Here is a 15,289-nt window from a genome sequence, read left to right as displayed (position 1 = left end):
CCATACTGAGGCTTATTTGGATGCTTTATTTGCATTATGTGAGTTTGAACTGTTTAAGTGGGTACGGTGTATGCAGCTTTATAGCCTGCCCTAAATCTAGTATCCATATTACTTTGATCTGGGTGAATAGTAATTCCCTGCTGGCACAACTGCTGGGTCCTGGCCCCACCTCCTGCTCCCTGCCTGCCACTCCCCAGGAACACCCACCACCTGCCCTTCCCTTGCTCCGAAACAGCTCCTTCCTGCCTCCTCTCCTCCCTCCCCATTCCCCTCCCAGACCCTGTATTGGCTGAGCTCAGCTGACGCAACTCACCTTGTCCCTGGGGTCCACTATCTCCCAGAAGAGCAGCTCAAAAGCATTTTATGGCACTTTTGCAACACTCCCAGGTTGGCACAAGGGACTTGTGCTGGCCCAACTCGATGTTAGGATTGGGCCCTTAATCATTTTAAGTGCCATAAGACTGCTTTTGCTGCAGACTAACAGCCTAATCCTATCCTTCCCCTCCCTGCAGATGCAGCCCCACCAAAATGGCTCACACTGATCATGCAGGGGAGGCAGTTGCAGAACTCTCTTCTGGGTAAGGGAACATTTGTGGGATCTGGTCCAGGAAGAGGATTTGGATTTGATGCTGCTACTGGAATGGCTTTGACAACTGACCTAAGGCAGAGACTCTAGTTCTGCCAGCATGGGCCTAACAGGATTGGGTTGTAGGATGGCTAACCACTCTGGGACTTGCCATTTACAAGATACTTTCACAGGCTTTGCTAAAAGTCTGATTGAGGAGTATTATCTTAAATCAATGGATGGATGAGAAAGTCTGCTGTGGTTACCGTTGTTGTTTGTAACCCCTATGTCATTTTTCAGCCAGCAGTGTCTTGAAGAGGCTTATATAAATAATGCAGGCCTACAAAATTGAGGGTCAGAAAAGTTTTTCCCAAACTTTATGGTGGTTTGTTATGAATTTGGGGTGCCGATTCAAAAAATGGCATCTGTTTTGCCCTCTCACGTCTAGTTTTGGAGATATAGTATAGCCTCATTAGTGAATGGTTCGAGCAGCTGCCTCATGAGGAAACCATGCTGTCGGCTTCCTCATGAGGAAGCTGCTTGAACCATTCACTAATGAGGCTATACTATATCTCCAAAACTAGATGTGAGAGGGCAAAACAGATGCCATTTTTGGAATCAGTACCCCAAATATACCTAGGAATTGATGTAATGTTTAAGGAAGCAAAATGTGTGTTGGCCTGTGTAATAAGCAAATTCAAATTTAAAAGGAACATGATCAGGTTAACAAGTCTTCAGCTTGCTTCTATGAAAAACTTTCAATCCTCCCAAAGAGATTGAAAAAAAATATCATAGCAAATCATGAGACCAAATACAGAAATGTGATGGATTGAAATAGGATACATGGATAGGTATGGGTAAATAATTTCAACTACATTTGTTAATATGACTGCTGTCCATCAAAGGCAAGTCTAGACCAAAGCCTTGGTGAAAGAGCAAGCTTCATACACCTTTGAAAAGCCAGCCAGATAAATACCCTTGAAAGGAAAAGATACTGCAGCAAAGAAGGCTCTTGATCTAGTGGTCACCAGGCCACTTGAAAAACCTCCAGGGGCAGGGTACTTACAGCAAGGCAGCTCCTGATGACCTCAACATTTGGGGGGGGGGGCAGACATGAGAGAAGGCATTCTTTCAGAAATTCAGATGATTTAGGGCTTCAAAGTTTAAAAAGCAGCATTTTGAACCGAGCCACCAACTGACCGGTAACCAGAACAGCTGTTTGAAAATCAGTCTTATATGGACTCTCTGATGGGTTTTTTAAATTTTAAACAGCCATCAGAGCAGGAGGGTCCATGTTTTGGGACCACAGAGGAGGGGGAAGGTTTTTAATGATAAGCTCCTGCTGCAGTACTAATCTAAATCCTTCCTATTTGTCAAGACAGAAAAAAAAGCTCCCCAAATGGGAGCTCAGCTTTCCCCTCTAGGCATATTGCAGCATGTGGGGGGGATCTGGATCAGGCCTACAGTGGAGAGATGGAGTAAAGCTCCACCACTATTGCAGGCTCACTCTAGCTGCTTTTTAACATTACACACACACACACACACACACACACACACACACACACACACACACACACGAAAGTATACAAGTTAAAGTAACCTTCTGATTTGACCCTCAGAATCAGGCAGTCAGCCTTTGACTGAATACCAAATGCAAGGGAGGGCACCAGGATGTAGATCTCTTTTTATCTAGTGTGCTCCCTGAGGCATCTGGTGGGCACTATGAGATACAGGAAGCTGGACAAGATGGGCCTTTGGCTTGATCCAGCAGGGCTTTTCTTGTGTTCCTGTGTTCTTATGTTCTTAACCCTCACTGCTGTCTTCTGGAGCAGATGTAATTTCTAGATACTTTTCCAAAGCAGCACCACAGAGAGCTTTTGCTGAGGCCATCAAGGTTAGGGGGAAGAGCCTAAACTGCCCTCTTCAAAAAATTATTATTATTATTATTATTATTATTATTATTGTTGTTGTTGTTGTTGTTGTTGTTGTTGTTAACAACAGTATTTATATACTGCTTTTAAACTAAAAGTTCACAAAGCGGTTTACAGAGAAAAATCAAATAACTAAATGGCTCCCTGTCCCAAAAGGGCTCACAATCTAAAAAGATGCAAATGAATACCAGCAGGCAGCCACTAGAACAGACAGTGCTGGGCTGAGATGGGCCAGTTACTCTCCCCCTGCTAAAAAAAGGAGCACCCACTTGAAAAAGTGCCTCTTACCCAATTAGCAGGGGTTATGAATAGCTCTTTCTCTACACACATGCACACATCTGGAATTTCAGGAATAGGACTTGCCAATCAACGAGCCTGTTGTAGCCCTGAAGCCCCAGCACCTCTCTTTTCATAGCTTAAGCCCAAGAGCTAAAGCTCAGCTCTGGGGCATGTTTCTTAACACCCAGACTCAGGAGTAGGACAGACTTTCCATGCCGTACGCTGCAGATGGCATTCAGGCAAGTTTGAGCCCCAGCATCACTCAGAAATTCACCACTATGACTGAAAGATGCAAGGGAGGGCACCAGGATGCAGGTCTCTTGCTGTCTTGTTTGCTCCCTGGGGCATTTGGTGGGCCACTGTGAGATACAGGAAGCTGGACTAGATGGGCCTATGGCCTAATCCAGCGGGCTGTTCTTATGTCCTTACAGCCAAAGATCTCCCACCAAATTCCATGGCTATAGGACCACGCTAAAGTGTCATCTAATGGCAGGTTCTGGTACTCCAAGTATTATTCTTAAAAGTTCTTTGTATTTTACTTTAGACACTGCCATTAGCTCCTCCCAAAAGAAGAGTCTACACTCAGAAAAACTATGATAACCCCAGATTTTCAAATTAAATTTGGGACACTTATATAATCTGATTTTTCTTACTGAATTTGGAATGTTGCTGTCTTGCCTTAGTATCTGGGTATAGAGATTATTGTGATTATATGCTGTTTCCAGAAAAAAGGATGCTAAAAATCATGTCCATATTTTGACTCTCTCTTTAAATGGCCTGGCACTCCAATGATGCTTTTGAACATATGGTTCTCAGACATTTGTTTTCCATGACATGTGACATAAGAAAATGCCAAAAGCTTTACTGAATTTGACTAGTTCTTGAATACTGGATTACAGAACTGGAGGGGCAATCCAAGTGGCTCAGATTTTACTGACAGTACAGCCTACAGAGTTTTCTTTCACTGAACGTCAAGAGTGTCCCAGACGAAATGGGGACTCTGTGGTTTTATTCTGTAACAAAATAAAGACACTTGCTCAGAAACTCCACAGATCTCCCTGGGCAGTTGGGCAGCCCAATCCTATGCTTCCTGTCGCCTGGAGGAACAGCAGCGCCAAAATTACTGCTGCATCCTGCAGTTGTTAGGAAGCAGCCAAAGGTCTCGGGGGGGGGGAAGGAATTTCGTCCCCTTCCCCTGAGGAAAGCCCCAGGCCCCACAATGGGGCTTCTCAAGTCTGTGCCGGCTATTTTGCCAGTGCAGACTTGAGAACCTCTGTGTTGGGCTTCGCAGTCTGAAACAGAGGATAGAATCCAGCGGAGGAGGCCTCCGCTGGTCTCAACCCCCTCCCACCCGAGCCCCTTCCTCCAGTGGCTGCATGGTGTCGTCCTCCTGGTGCTGGGCCCAGTGTTGATTGGCACTGGAGGTCCCTCCTCCCACAGTGCCATAAATGTGCTTAATAGCACTTTTATGACACCTAGCACTGTTGCTGGCCCATAGGATTGGTCCCTAAGATCCTCAAACAAGTGGCCTCTGCTGCTACTGTTCTCCATGCTATTAGTTGGGAAATTTATCCCTGAATTTCCAGGCACTGAACCATAGAGCTCTGGAGAGGGTATTCTGAAAATTGATTCCTGGCTCATATTAAGGCCCCACATTACTGCACTTTACCCCAGAAAGGCTTAAGACAAAAAAATAAAATGGAAAAACTGACTAGAATACTTCAGTAGCATGTCTGTCTGTCTGTCTCTCTGTCTGTCTCTCTGTCTGTCTGTCTGTCCATTTCTTCTAGAAGATGGGGCTAGATGACCCCATTGGATCCTATCCAACTGTCTATTTTGCTTGTCTTCTAGGTATTGACTTGAGTCTTAGATTGCAGTAATTTAAGTTTTGGAAAATCCTGAAGTGACCTGCCAACATAATTCCTCAGCCTTGCACATGGGGCTCTCTCGTGAGCTATTTTTGAGGGACAACTAGATAGGGTGGTGTAAATTATAGGGTTATATGCTTAGGCTAGGACTGGGGTTGTCAACAGCATCTGCACCCAGTTTCTGAACTAGGATAAACATCGACCTAAAAGCTCTTCAAATGTAAGTTGAGCTGTGGATGTTTAAGAGAACTTAACTCCCTGGAGCGTGGGTCTTGGTTGTACTAATTATAACTCAGATCGTTTGTCACGGCCAATAGTGGACTGGCTGAGAAGGGGATAGCAAAGGCTTTGAAGGTTGGTACGAAAAGCTGTTTAGGAAAAAAAGAAAGTACCTTATCTTGTTGCTTGGACAAAGTGGCGGATGTAAACTACTCATCACAGACATGCTAACTGCTAAAGGTACAGGTGAAAGTAAATCCCAATTGTATATGACCTGGCAAGTGATCTGCAGTATGTCTAGATAGACACTGTTCATAGTTGTTTCAGCTAACTTGGATTAGTTCCAAGTTCTAACCAGGGCACAAGTATGAGCAATATTTAGGAAAGGTATCTATTTGCTGTCCCCTTGTGTGCCAGAAGGTGGCAACACTGTCTTTGCAATTGATATCATTCCAGTGAAAATCCAAATGTGAAAAATTTAAGTTCCACCCCCCCTTGAAATCTCCCCCCCCCAAAAAAAAAATCACCGTCCTGCTGCTGATATCATAACGGAAGTTAAAGTCAAGAAAAAGAACACAGATGCCCAACTTGCTGTATCAGTGCATAAAGATGGTACATTCAGCATTGACTGGTGTCACTTATGGGCAGGAACAGGCCAACACTCCAGCCTGCCTCATTCAAGCTAACACTGCTACCTGCCACACAATAAAACCATAATCCAGATAGTGCACTAGGACGCTGAACTTGATTAAGAGCTGATCTTATACCTCTTTACCTAGAAGTAAGTCTTGCTTTATATGCGAGAAGTCATGTAAGAGAAACACTGCAAGAAGATGGGGGGGGCAGAATAACTAGAAATGACAGGGCCCAAAATGGAGCAGCGGAGTTTATTGAACGTTGGGCAGACACAGAGAAAATGAGAAACAGAATCAGGCTCAATACCACACCAATTGCAACACCTTTGATCGAAGGGAACCCGAGAGTAGCGGCCATTCAACATCTCGGAGGGAAATATGTTAAGCCGAGCTAACATAAAAGCCCTCCTCTCAAGGGGGTTCACAAGAAGCTGGAAATAGGAATGGCCATTGGCAAAGGCGGGAGAAATTCCATAATAAATGGGAGAACAGACCCGGTTCAGGTTAGAAAATATCCACCGGTGTTCAGACTCCCAGAGTCTCTCAAGAATATGGGATAAAGCCTGATCAAAATTGCAATTGAAAAGAGAATCTAAGGAAATGCCGATAGAGGCTAGTTTAGAGATACAAAACGCAGACCAAGAGGATTGAAAAGGGTCTTTAAGTAAATAACCAAGAAAGGAATCCGAATCAATCTTAAAAAAAAGGCATAGCCAAAATTTGAAAGTAAATTTCCAGGCCAGAGTGGAAGGAAGATGTATTCCGAGCTCAAAAGCCAGAGTGGACAACTTAATATAGTTGGGGACCCCAAGGATCCGCCTAAAGAAAGAGGCAGCCAGCTGGTCAATTTTATTGGACATGGCCTGGATCCAAATTGGGACCCCATAAAGCAAAAGACTGACCATTTTGGCGTTAAAGATTAAAAGTGCAGCTGGAACATACTGATTGCCTGTTGAATAATAAAATTTGGAAATCGCACCAAAGGTGAGAGGAAGAGGCAGTCACAGAGTTCCTATGAAAAGACCATTTGAGCTGGTAATGTAAAAAAATTCCAAGGTATTTAAAGGATTTTACTTGTTCAATAGGGCGGTTGTTGATTACCCATTGAAGTGGTCTCCATGATTTGGAAAAGACCAAAATTTTGGTTTTATCCTCGTTAATGGCTAAATTATTGCCCAAGCAATAAGATTGAAATAAAGCTAGGAGATGTCGAAGACCCGCGCTAGTGATTGAAAGAAGGACAGCGTCGTCCACGTATAATAAAATGGGAACAGGTAATTTGTGTAAGAGAGGGGCAAACTTCTCAGCTGCTGACAAATAGGACCAAAGATCAGCTAAGAAGAGATTAAATAAAAAAAGGAGCTAGGATACAACCCTGCCTAACACCTCTAGTGATTGGTATCTTTCTTGATAGCGAACCTTTGGTATCATAACGGACCTGGCAGGAGTTGGCCGAATGCAGTTTGCGGATTAGGAAAAGCAGGCGGGGAGGAATATCCCACGCAGCTAATTTTTCCCATAAGATGTTTCTGCAAACTGAATCAAAGGTGGCTCTTAGATCTATAAATGCCGCAAACAGGTTACCCTTGTAGTGAATAGAGTATTTCTCAGCCAGGAAAAAAAGGGTTAGGGCATGGTCCAATGTAGAGGAACCGGGCCGAAAACCAATTTGTTCTTGGATGAAGCCCAGTTAACAAGGTGTGATAGAAGGTGCTTGGCGTAAAGCTTCCCAAGGGCCGAAAGTAAACAAATTGGTCTGTAGTTTCCGGGAATTGATGGGTCGCCCTTTTTGAATAGCGGGACTAGGATGGAGGTAAGCCAGTCATCCGGGACCGTCCCGTATTTGTCAACTAAGGTGAACAGATTTGCCAGTGGTTCGGCCCACCAGCGGGCATTGTTAATTAAAAGGTCGTTAGATATCCCATCAAGACCCGGCGACTTACCCGCTTTCAGAGAGGCGATAACCTCTATAATTTCATCACTGGTAACAGGAGGCCACAAAGGTAACTCTTGTGGCAGGTCACACAATGCCAAGGATGGAGATTGGGATGAGAAAACCTTGGAGTAATGAGCTTACCAATCACGAGGGGAAATAAGCAGGGGAGGGTTAAAAGGGGCTCTCACATTAGAGCGCGCTATCAAGCTCCAGAAAGGTTTGCTGTTGTTAGATGAAATAGCGCTAAATAGCTGATCCCATTTACGTAGGGCAAAATCGTGCCTCTTTGCATCCAGAAGATGTTGCCAGGCCCTTCTAGCACGAAAATAAAGATCCCTAGACTCGATAGAGTTTTGCGACTGGAATATATGAAACAGGGAGCATACAAAGCGTTTGGCGGCCCAACATTCAGCGTCAAACCAAGAAGAAGAGGCAGCCTTGCAACTAAAGGTGGTAGCAGACCTTAGTGTGTCAGCCAACAAGCGGGTTATCAATTGGTACGAAACATCTGCCAGGGACGGAACTGTAGTAGAACTAATTATTTGCCTTAAAAAAAACTGTGTCTGGATTAGATGACCAATTTTCAATTGCCTTACTGGTCTTAGGGGACCATTTGGGCCAAAAACAGGTCTGATTGATAGACTCCTCACTAGTAGGCTGAAAGGCAAAATTCCTAAGTTTCATTGACAGAGGCAGATGGTCGCTTTCCACTCGAGCTCCAATAGAAAAATCACAACAGGAAGGTAATAACTCGGAGGAAACCAAAATATAGTCAACTACGCTAGATCCAAGAGAAGATAAGAAAGTAAAACTGCCTGATTGGGACAACTGAGTGAGACCATTAATAATAAAAAGATCGTAAGACGAACAAAGAGTAGCTAAAAAATGAGCATTATTATTAAAAGAGGTATCACTGGAACGTCTGTCAGAGCAAATCCAAGTAGGAGGGACATCATCAAGATCCCAGTTCAAAAATTTGGCCAAAGCTTCATTACTGGGACCTAATCCGGAATTAAAATCTCCCATTAAAATAAAAGAGGATACTGGGTAGGAGACCAACAAAGAATCTAACAATGCAGACAATTCAGACCAAATAACTGGGACGGTAGGCCCACTAGGAGGGATATAAACATTAACAATAAGAAGGGAAAGCCCACCACCATTAAAAAGAAACGGTTGGATATATAGAGACTTGCAGGGGAGAGGTGTCATAACAAATAACTGGGAAGGGCAAACAAAACAACAGAGGCCGGAGCGATGACGCCCCATTTGGCAAAGTTTGAAAGCTGGTACATGGTATGCAATAAAACCAGGGATACAGGGAGTACTCGGGGACCAAGTTTCCTGTAAAAAGATGATGTCATACTCAGTCAGGAAATTAACAAAATCTGGGTCCAGACTTTTGCTACCCCAGCCCGCAATATTCCAGGATAAAAACGCTACATCAGTCGAGGCAGTTGTTGAAAGGGGCCTAGGCAAAGTCAGTCAACCAGAGGTACTGTTAGGATCAGAAGTCTCCACCACTCCACTTCCATTGACTGGGGTCGTGTGAAAGAAATGGACCAAGCCTAAATTAGGGTTGGGGGGATCCTTTGGACAAGGCTGGTTGTTGATAGAGGGGGTAGTCTTGGTCGTAACATAATCAAAAGTTAATGGAGGCTCGACTTGAGCATTGGCATCCACCAGGATAAAAGCTCCTTCCCGGGGGCCTTTGTCAATAGTACAGACTGGGGAAAGAACTAAATTTGAGGAGGTTGGGAGCAGGCCACTCAGAGGCCAGGGTTTCCCACCTGTTGAGGTCCACTCCTAAGGCCTTCAGATCCCTCTTGCAGATGTCCTTGTATCGCAGCTGTGGTCTACCTGTAGGGTGCTTTCCTTGCACGAGTTCTCCATAGAGGAGATCCTTTGGGATCCAGCCATCATCCATTCTCACAACATGACCGAGCCAACGCAGGCGTCTCTGTTTCAGCAGTGCATACATGCTAGGGATTCCAGCTCGTTCCAGGACTGTGTTGTTTGGAACTTTGTCCTGCCAGGTGATGCCGAGGATGCATCGGAGGCAGCGCATGTGGAAAGCGTTCAGTTTCCTCTCCTGTTGTGAGTGAAGAGTCCATGACTCGCTGCAGTACAGAAGTGTACTCAGGATGCAAGCTCTGTAGACCTGGATCTTGGTATGTTCCGTCAGCTTTTTGTTGGACCAGACTCTCTTTGTGAGTCTGGAAAACGTGGTAGCTGCTTTACCGATGCGCTTGTTTAGCTCGGTATCGAGAGAAAGAGTGTCGGAGATCGTTGAGCCAAGGTACACAAAGTCATGGACAACCTCCAGTTCATGCGCAGAGATTGTAATACAGGGAGGTGAGTCCACATCCTGAACCATGACCTGTGTTTTCTTCAGGCTGATTGTCAGTCCAAAATCTTGGCAGGCCTTGCTAAAATGATCCATGAGCTGCTGGAGATCTTTGGCAGAGTGGGTAGTGACAGCTGCATCGTTGGCAAAGAGGAAGTCACGCAGACATTTCAGATGGACTTTGGACTTTGCTGTCAGTCTGGAGAGGTTGAAGAACTTTCCATCTGATCTGGTCTGGAGATAGATGCCTTCTGTTGCAGTTCCAAAGGCCTACTTCAGCAGGACAGCGAAGAAAATCCCAAACAAGGTTGGAGCAAGAACACAGCCCTGCTTCACTCCGCTTCTGATGTCAAAGGGGTCTGATGTTGAGCCATCAAAGACAACAGTGCCCTTCATGTCCTTGTGGAAGGATCTGATGATGCTGAGGAGTCTGGGTGGATCTTGGGGAGAATCTTGAAGAGGCCGTCTCTGCTGACCAGGTCGAAAGCCTTCGTGCGATCTATGAAGGCTATAAAGAGTGGCTGTCGTTGTTCCCTGCATTTCTCCTGCAGTTGTCTAAGGGAGAATACCATATCAGTGGTGGACCTGTTGGCTCGGAATCCACACTGTGATTCTGGATAGATGCTCTCTGCAAGTACCTGGATCCTCTTTAGTGCAACTCGGGCAAACAGCTTTCCTACAACGCTAAGGAGAGAGATGCCGCGGTATTTGTTGCAGTCACCCCTGTCACCTTTGTTCTTGTACAGCGTGATGATGTTTGCATCCCTCATGTCTTGAGGTACTCTACCTTCTCTCTAGCAAAGACAGAGGATTTCATGCAGCTCAGTGACGATGATCTCTTTGCAGCACTTTAGGACTTCAGCAGCGAAGCTGTCTTTTCCTGGTGCCTTGCCAAAGGCAAGGGAGTCTAGGGCCACGTGAAGTTCTTCTAGGGTTGGTTCACTCTCAAGCTCCTCCAGCACAGGCAGGCACTCAATGTTGTTCAGTGCTTCTTCGGTGACTACATTTTCTCTGGAATATAGCTCAGAGTAGTGCTGCACCCAGCGTTCCATCTGCTGCGCCCGATCCTGGATGACCTTGCCTGCGGCAGACTTCAGAGGGGCAATTCTCTTCTGTGTTGGACCTAGGGCCTGCTTGATACCATCATACATCCCCTTGATGTTGCCCGTGTCAGCTGCTATCTGTATCTGGGAGCAGAGCTGGAGCCAGTAGTCGTTAGCACATTTCCTGGCAGTCTGTTGTACTTTGCTGCGAGCAGCTCGGAGTAAAAGTAACTTATGATGTGATTATGATATGACTTATGACGTCTAGGGAAAGTCCAGGGGCAAGTTTGGATAATATGTCCGCAGCCTGTCCTAATCATATGGGGGAGAAGCAAAGACAAAGGCGGGACAGAAATCACTTTAAATAAATAACACAAAGTAACAAAAATTGTTTGTTTGATTTTTAATGTTTCTTATACAATTCAGAGGCACTGTTTCAACAGTAATCTTAGTTTTTTTGTATTATCAAAACTTTTTGGGTTACCTAAATTTTGCGTTTGTATCTATCCTATTGCCCAATGCAGCAGTTCTCAAACTTACCCGGGCTGTGATCCAGCTCGTCCTCAGGGGGGTGGCATTGCAGCCCACCTCTGGCAGTCACTCCAGCGTCACGCTAGTCTAGGATAACCTCCAGAGACCTCAGAAATGGCTCTGGTGATGACTTCTGAGTTACCATAGACACTCGCCTGTAAGGCGAGAAATTTATGCCAATAAATCAAGTGTAAATCATTTCCTCACCTTATCTGCAAGTCACTCAGGAGTCAGGGCTGTTCAGGAACATCACAGCAGCCAGGAGAAGCCCAGAGGAGAGCAAAAGGACAATACAGAGATAATTACATGGCAGTTTGTCTCCAGGGCAATGAGGCTGTAAGCTGCAGCCAAAGTTTACCTTTTCATTTCCCCCTGAGAAAAAAGTAAACCAGGGCTCAATACTTCTATTTAAATCAAGCAAGCCCCATTCTCTTTGGCAGGATCACACCCAACCCTTCTGTAACCTCCTTCGATTTTGCAAATGTTTGGCGGAGGTCTAGTTTTTAAAACACTAGGATGTAATCCCCTTTTCCATCTGCAAGAAAGTCTAAGGCTACAGTTTAGCATACCATCACTTATGATTAACACCCATGGAAAGCAGTGGGTCTACTTCTGAGTAAATCAAGTTGCAACTATGTGTAGCTGCACTTGTTTACGCTCATTCCTTGTTGCTTGTCTCTCCATTGTAAATTGACTCCCAGTTATGTGTTGTAATCAAGCTGTATGTTATATATTGAGCCTATGGCTTAACACACCTGTCACCTTAAAGAAGGATTTGATTAATGGTTCTACTGGTATGTTGTTTATAGTGCACTTACTCTGACTGTGTTTACAAAAAAGTTGTGAAGACTGGAATTTTAAATGTTAATGAATAAAAATGTATATTATGAACTTTTACTATATTTTTAATAAATTATAGACTGTACAGTTCGTGGGTAACAATTACTGGTAGGTTATTTTTTCAGGATCTGGCCCTGGGTAAAATCAGACAAAATTACAGTCAGACACACACACACCCCCCCCCCCCAAGTTTAACCACCCAACTTATTCAAGGGTCAGAAAATTCCATGATTTTTGACTCAAAACCTGCCCTTGACTTATCTATAAGATCAGCTTATACTCAAGTATCTATGGTACTTCAGTTGCAATCACAAAACCAGAAGTGACTCAGAATTCACTGCTAAAGCTATTTCTGAGGACCGCAGAGGCCTCTGGAGGCTGTCCCAGACCACTGCAGTCTTAGGGTAGCTGTCGGAGGTGGGTTGCACACTGGAAGTGGCCTCCGGTTGAATCTGTTTGGATCCAGTTTGGAGCCAAATGGATGCAAGGACAAGTTTGTGACCCATCTCTGCATTGGGTCGTGACCCACCAACTGAGTTTGAGAAGCACTGGCCTAATGCATTTTATCACAAATACATCACGTAAATTGTGACTGAACTATAGATGTGATGCTAAAAATAGCTGCATTCTTTATATCCTCGCACCAAAATTAATAAACGGCATATTCGGATAAACACAAAATTGTTCAAATTTTGTTGTGCAGTGAATGGTCTGCCCTTCAATGTGCAGAGTAGGAGCCCAATCCTGAGCTTGACATGCCGGCTTACCTTAGGGTTTGGTAAGGTAATGCCAGGGCCTGCACCCGTGCTAGTCCAGTGCTGGATGGCCCTGGGCTAGGGTCGGGCGGGCACACGGCCTCCGCCGCTCGGCAGTCACACAGACCACCGAGCCATGGTTAGGAAAGCGGGGGCATGGGGGGGAGGTGTTCTGGGGAGGGGGGGCGGGTAAAGGGCGGAAAGGGGGCAGGGGGGAGGTGTGGCGGGGAGAGGGTGGACAGGAGGCGTGCCGGGGGAAGGGAGCAGGGAGGGAGGGAGGCAGATCCGGTAGAACTGGATCCTGTCTGTTCTGGATCCTGTCTGTTCGTGTGGATCTGGATCCAGCACCCTACACAAATGCCTTTACCTCACCTGAGTAACCCCATTGCAGGGCTACTTCCCTTGCCTGGAAGAAGGGGACAAAAGTACCACCTGCAATAGTCCATGGAGCTCAGGATGTGGTGGCGGCCGTTTTCAGTGCCGCCAAAGCTGCGCACCACAGGAGCTCAGGATTGGGCTGTAAGTGATGTTAATGCAGTATTTAATTTTCATATTCAGGGGCCAGTGAGATCGTGCAGCAATGGGTTGGAGCACATGCTCCTCTCCGAGATAATTAGGGTGGGCCAAGGCCTGTGTCTGAACTGAACTTTCAGCTTGTTCCCATTCTTAATACTTGTTTTCTTTCTTACAGTTGTGATCTTTCTCCCTTTGCTCCAACTGCCCCCCCCCCCACACACACACACTTCCTACTACTGGGATGTCAGTCTTTGGCCTGAGATGGGCTTCAGTGGGAATGATCCATTTTGGAGGGCAAGAAGAGAAGGGCTAGAGTCAGAAGGCACGACTGAGAATAAGTCAGGCTTGGGTACTTGATCAGGCAGAAGACATAGTTAAAACTGGGCTGGAGGCAGGACAACTTGATATGGGTTCGCTCAGATGAGGGGCTTTATAGGGGCTGATGTGTCTGAGCTAGGGGTCAACTGATCATATCCAGCCTAGGAAATCACCCTTGCTTCTCAGATTCTTAATGGCTTGCTGAAGGATGTCAAAGGAGGTAAGGCACCAGACATTGGCTGGTGGAAGTCCTGGGCTGCATATGTTTTTCGGCTAGCAGCTAGAAGGAAGTGACATCACTAGCATGCTTCTAGCTAGATTCGTTAACACATGGCACAGAACATGGAGTCTCATTCTACTCCAGGATTAGAAGAAGATGGCAAAAAATGCCACACAGCCACTTGGAAGAGGGCAAATGGACATCAATGCAAGTATTGTAGTCAAATACCAAAATAACATGGGTAAAATTTTACCATAACTTCAATAGATAACTGTACATATACCTGCTCATGTTCATCCATTGTTGGCTGCTATTACTACTTTAATACCTTCAAGCTTGAAGGAGAAGTTGCAAGCATGGCGAGCTTGCTAGCAGCTATAAAACATATGTGACCGTAGCATGCATACACCTCTCGATCGCTACTGGTGCTGCTAACTGAAAATCATATGCAGCCCTGGTTTGAAGCATACACATACCAGTGTCTTACAGGAGCCCTCCAAGGACAAAATTCTGCAAAACAAACTGGGAACAGTCTACAGCTATAAGAAAACAATGTGATTCTTTGGCTGCCCCCTCCTGAGGTGAACAAATGAAGTTTCATTTGTCTCTTCCTCTGCTCCCCCTCAGAAGCCACTCTCAGATGGAACGGAATCCTCCATATGCAGCACTGTTGATTATAAGCCTCCAGACCCTGAGGAACAGGAACAAGCTGCGGAGGAGGTTGAGGAGGCTGAAGAGCCAGAAGAATGCTTCACTGAAGGTAAAGTGGCAGCAGAGCAAGCCCAGGGCAAAGAATTTTGAAGAAAGGCTTGACTAGAGTCGAGGCTTTCTACATATGCCCAGTCTTGCAACATGGGAAAGGGGGAGCATTTGAGCACAGTCATGATCCTTTAATCTTCAGGGCTGAATCAGTGTTAAGGCACAACCTTAGAGCATGTAGTACCCCTGTGTTTGCATTGCCTTCCAGCACTTGGGGGTGGGTGGGACCTGAGTCAGATGACATTGATTCCAAGCAGGTTGTAGTGTAGCTATGGGCATACCATTGGCCTGCCTCTCTCCCTGCTGCAGCCTGCGTTGGAAGGTGTCCTTGCTTGTATGTTGATATCAAAACGGAAAAAGGGAAGAAGTGGTGGAATCTTCGGAAGGCCTGTTTCAAGATCGTAGAGCACAACTGGTTTGAAACTTTCATCATTTTCATGATCCTCCTTAGCAGTGGGGCATTGGTAAGTACTACTCCTTGGCAAGTTTTCCACCAAACATTTTCAAATTGCTCTGAAAGTAGGGGC

At 45.5% G+C, this 15,289-nt stretch overlaps 1 protein-coding gene across 2 annotated transcripts in view; it reads left to right on the top strand.

The window, feature by feature from the left end:
* SCN4A (sodium voltage-gated channel alpha subunit 4) overlaps positions 1-15,289 on the top strand; it is a 74,582-nt gene that overhangs the window by 47,199 nt on the left and 12,094 nt on the right. Inside the window, exons 16-18 of one of the 2 annotated variants that reach the window (XM_066627114.1) lie at positions 7,492-7,500; positions 14,631-14,763; positions 15,072-15,226. In XM_066627114.1, coding sequence (XP_066483211.1) covers positions 7,492-7,500; positions 14,631-14,763; positions 15,072-15,226 — 297 coding nt within the window. The remainder of the gene's footprint in view (positions 1-7,491; positions 7,501-14,630; positions 14,764-15,071; positions 15,227-15,289) is intronic. The other variant, XM_066627117.1, reaches the window with a different exon arrangement.

This window comes from Tiliqua scincoides, chromosome 5 (genome assembly GCF_035046505.1).
Source record: "Tiliqua scincoides isolate rTilSci1 chromosome 5, rTilSci1.hap2, whole genome shotgun sequence".
NCBI lineage: Eukaryota > Metazoa > Chordata > Lepidosauria > Squamata > Scincidae > Tiliqua > Tiliqua scincoides.
This window is presented reverse-complemented; position numbering and strand designations above follow the sequence as displayed.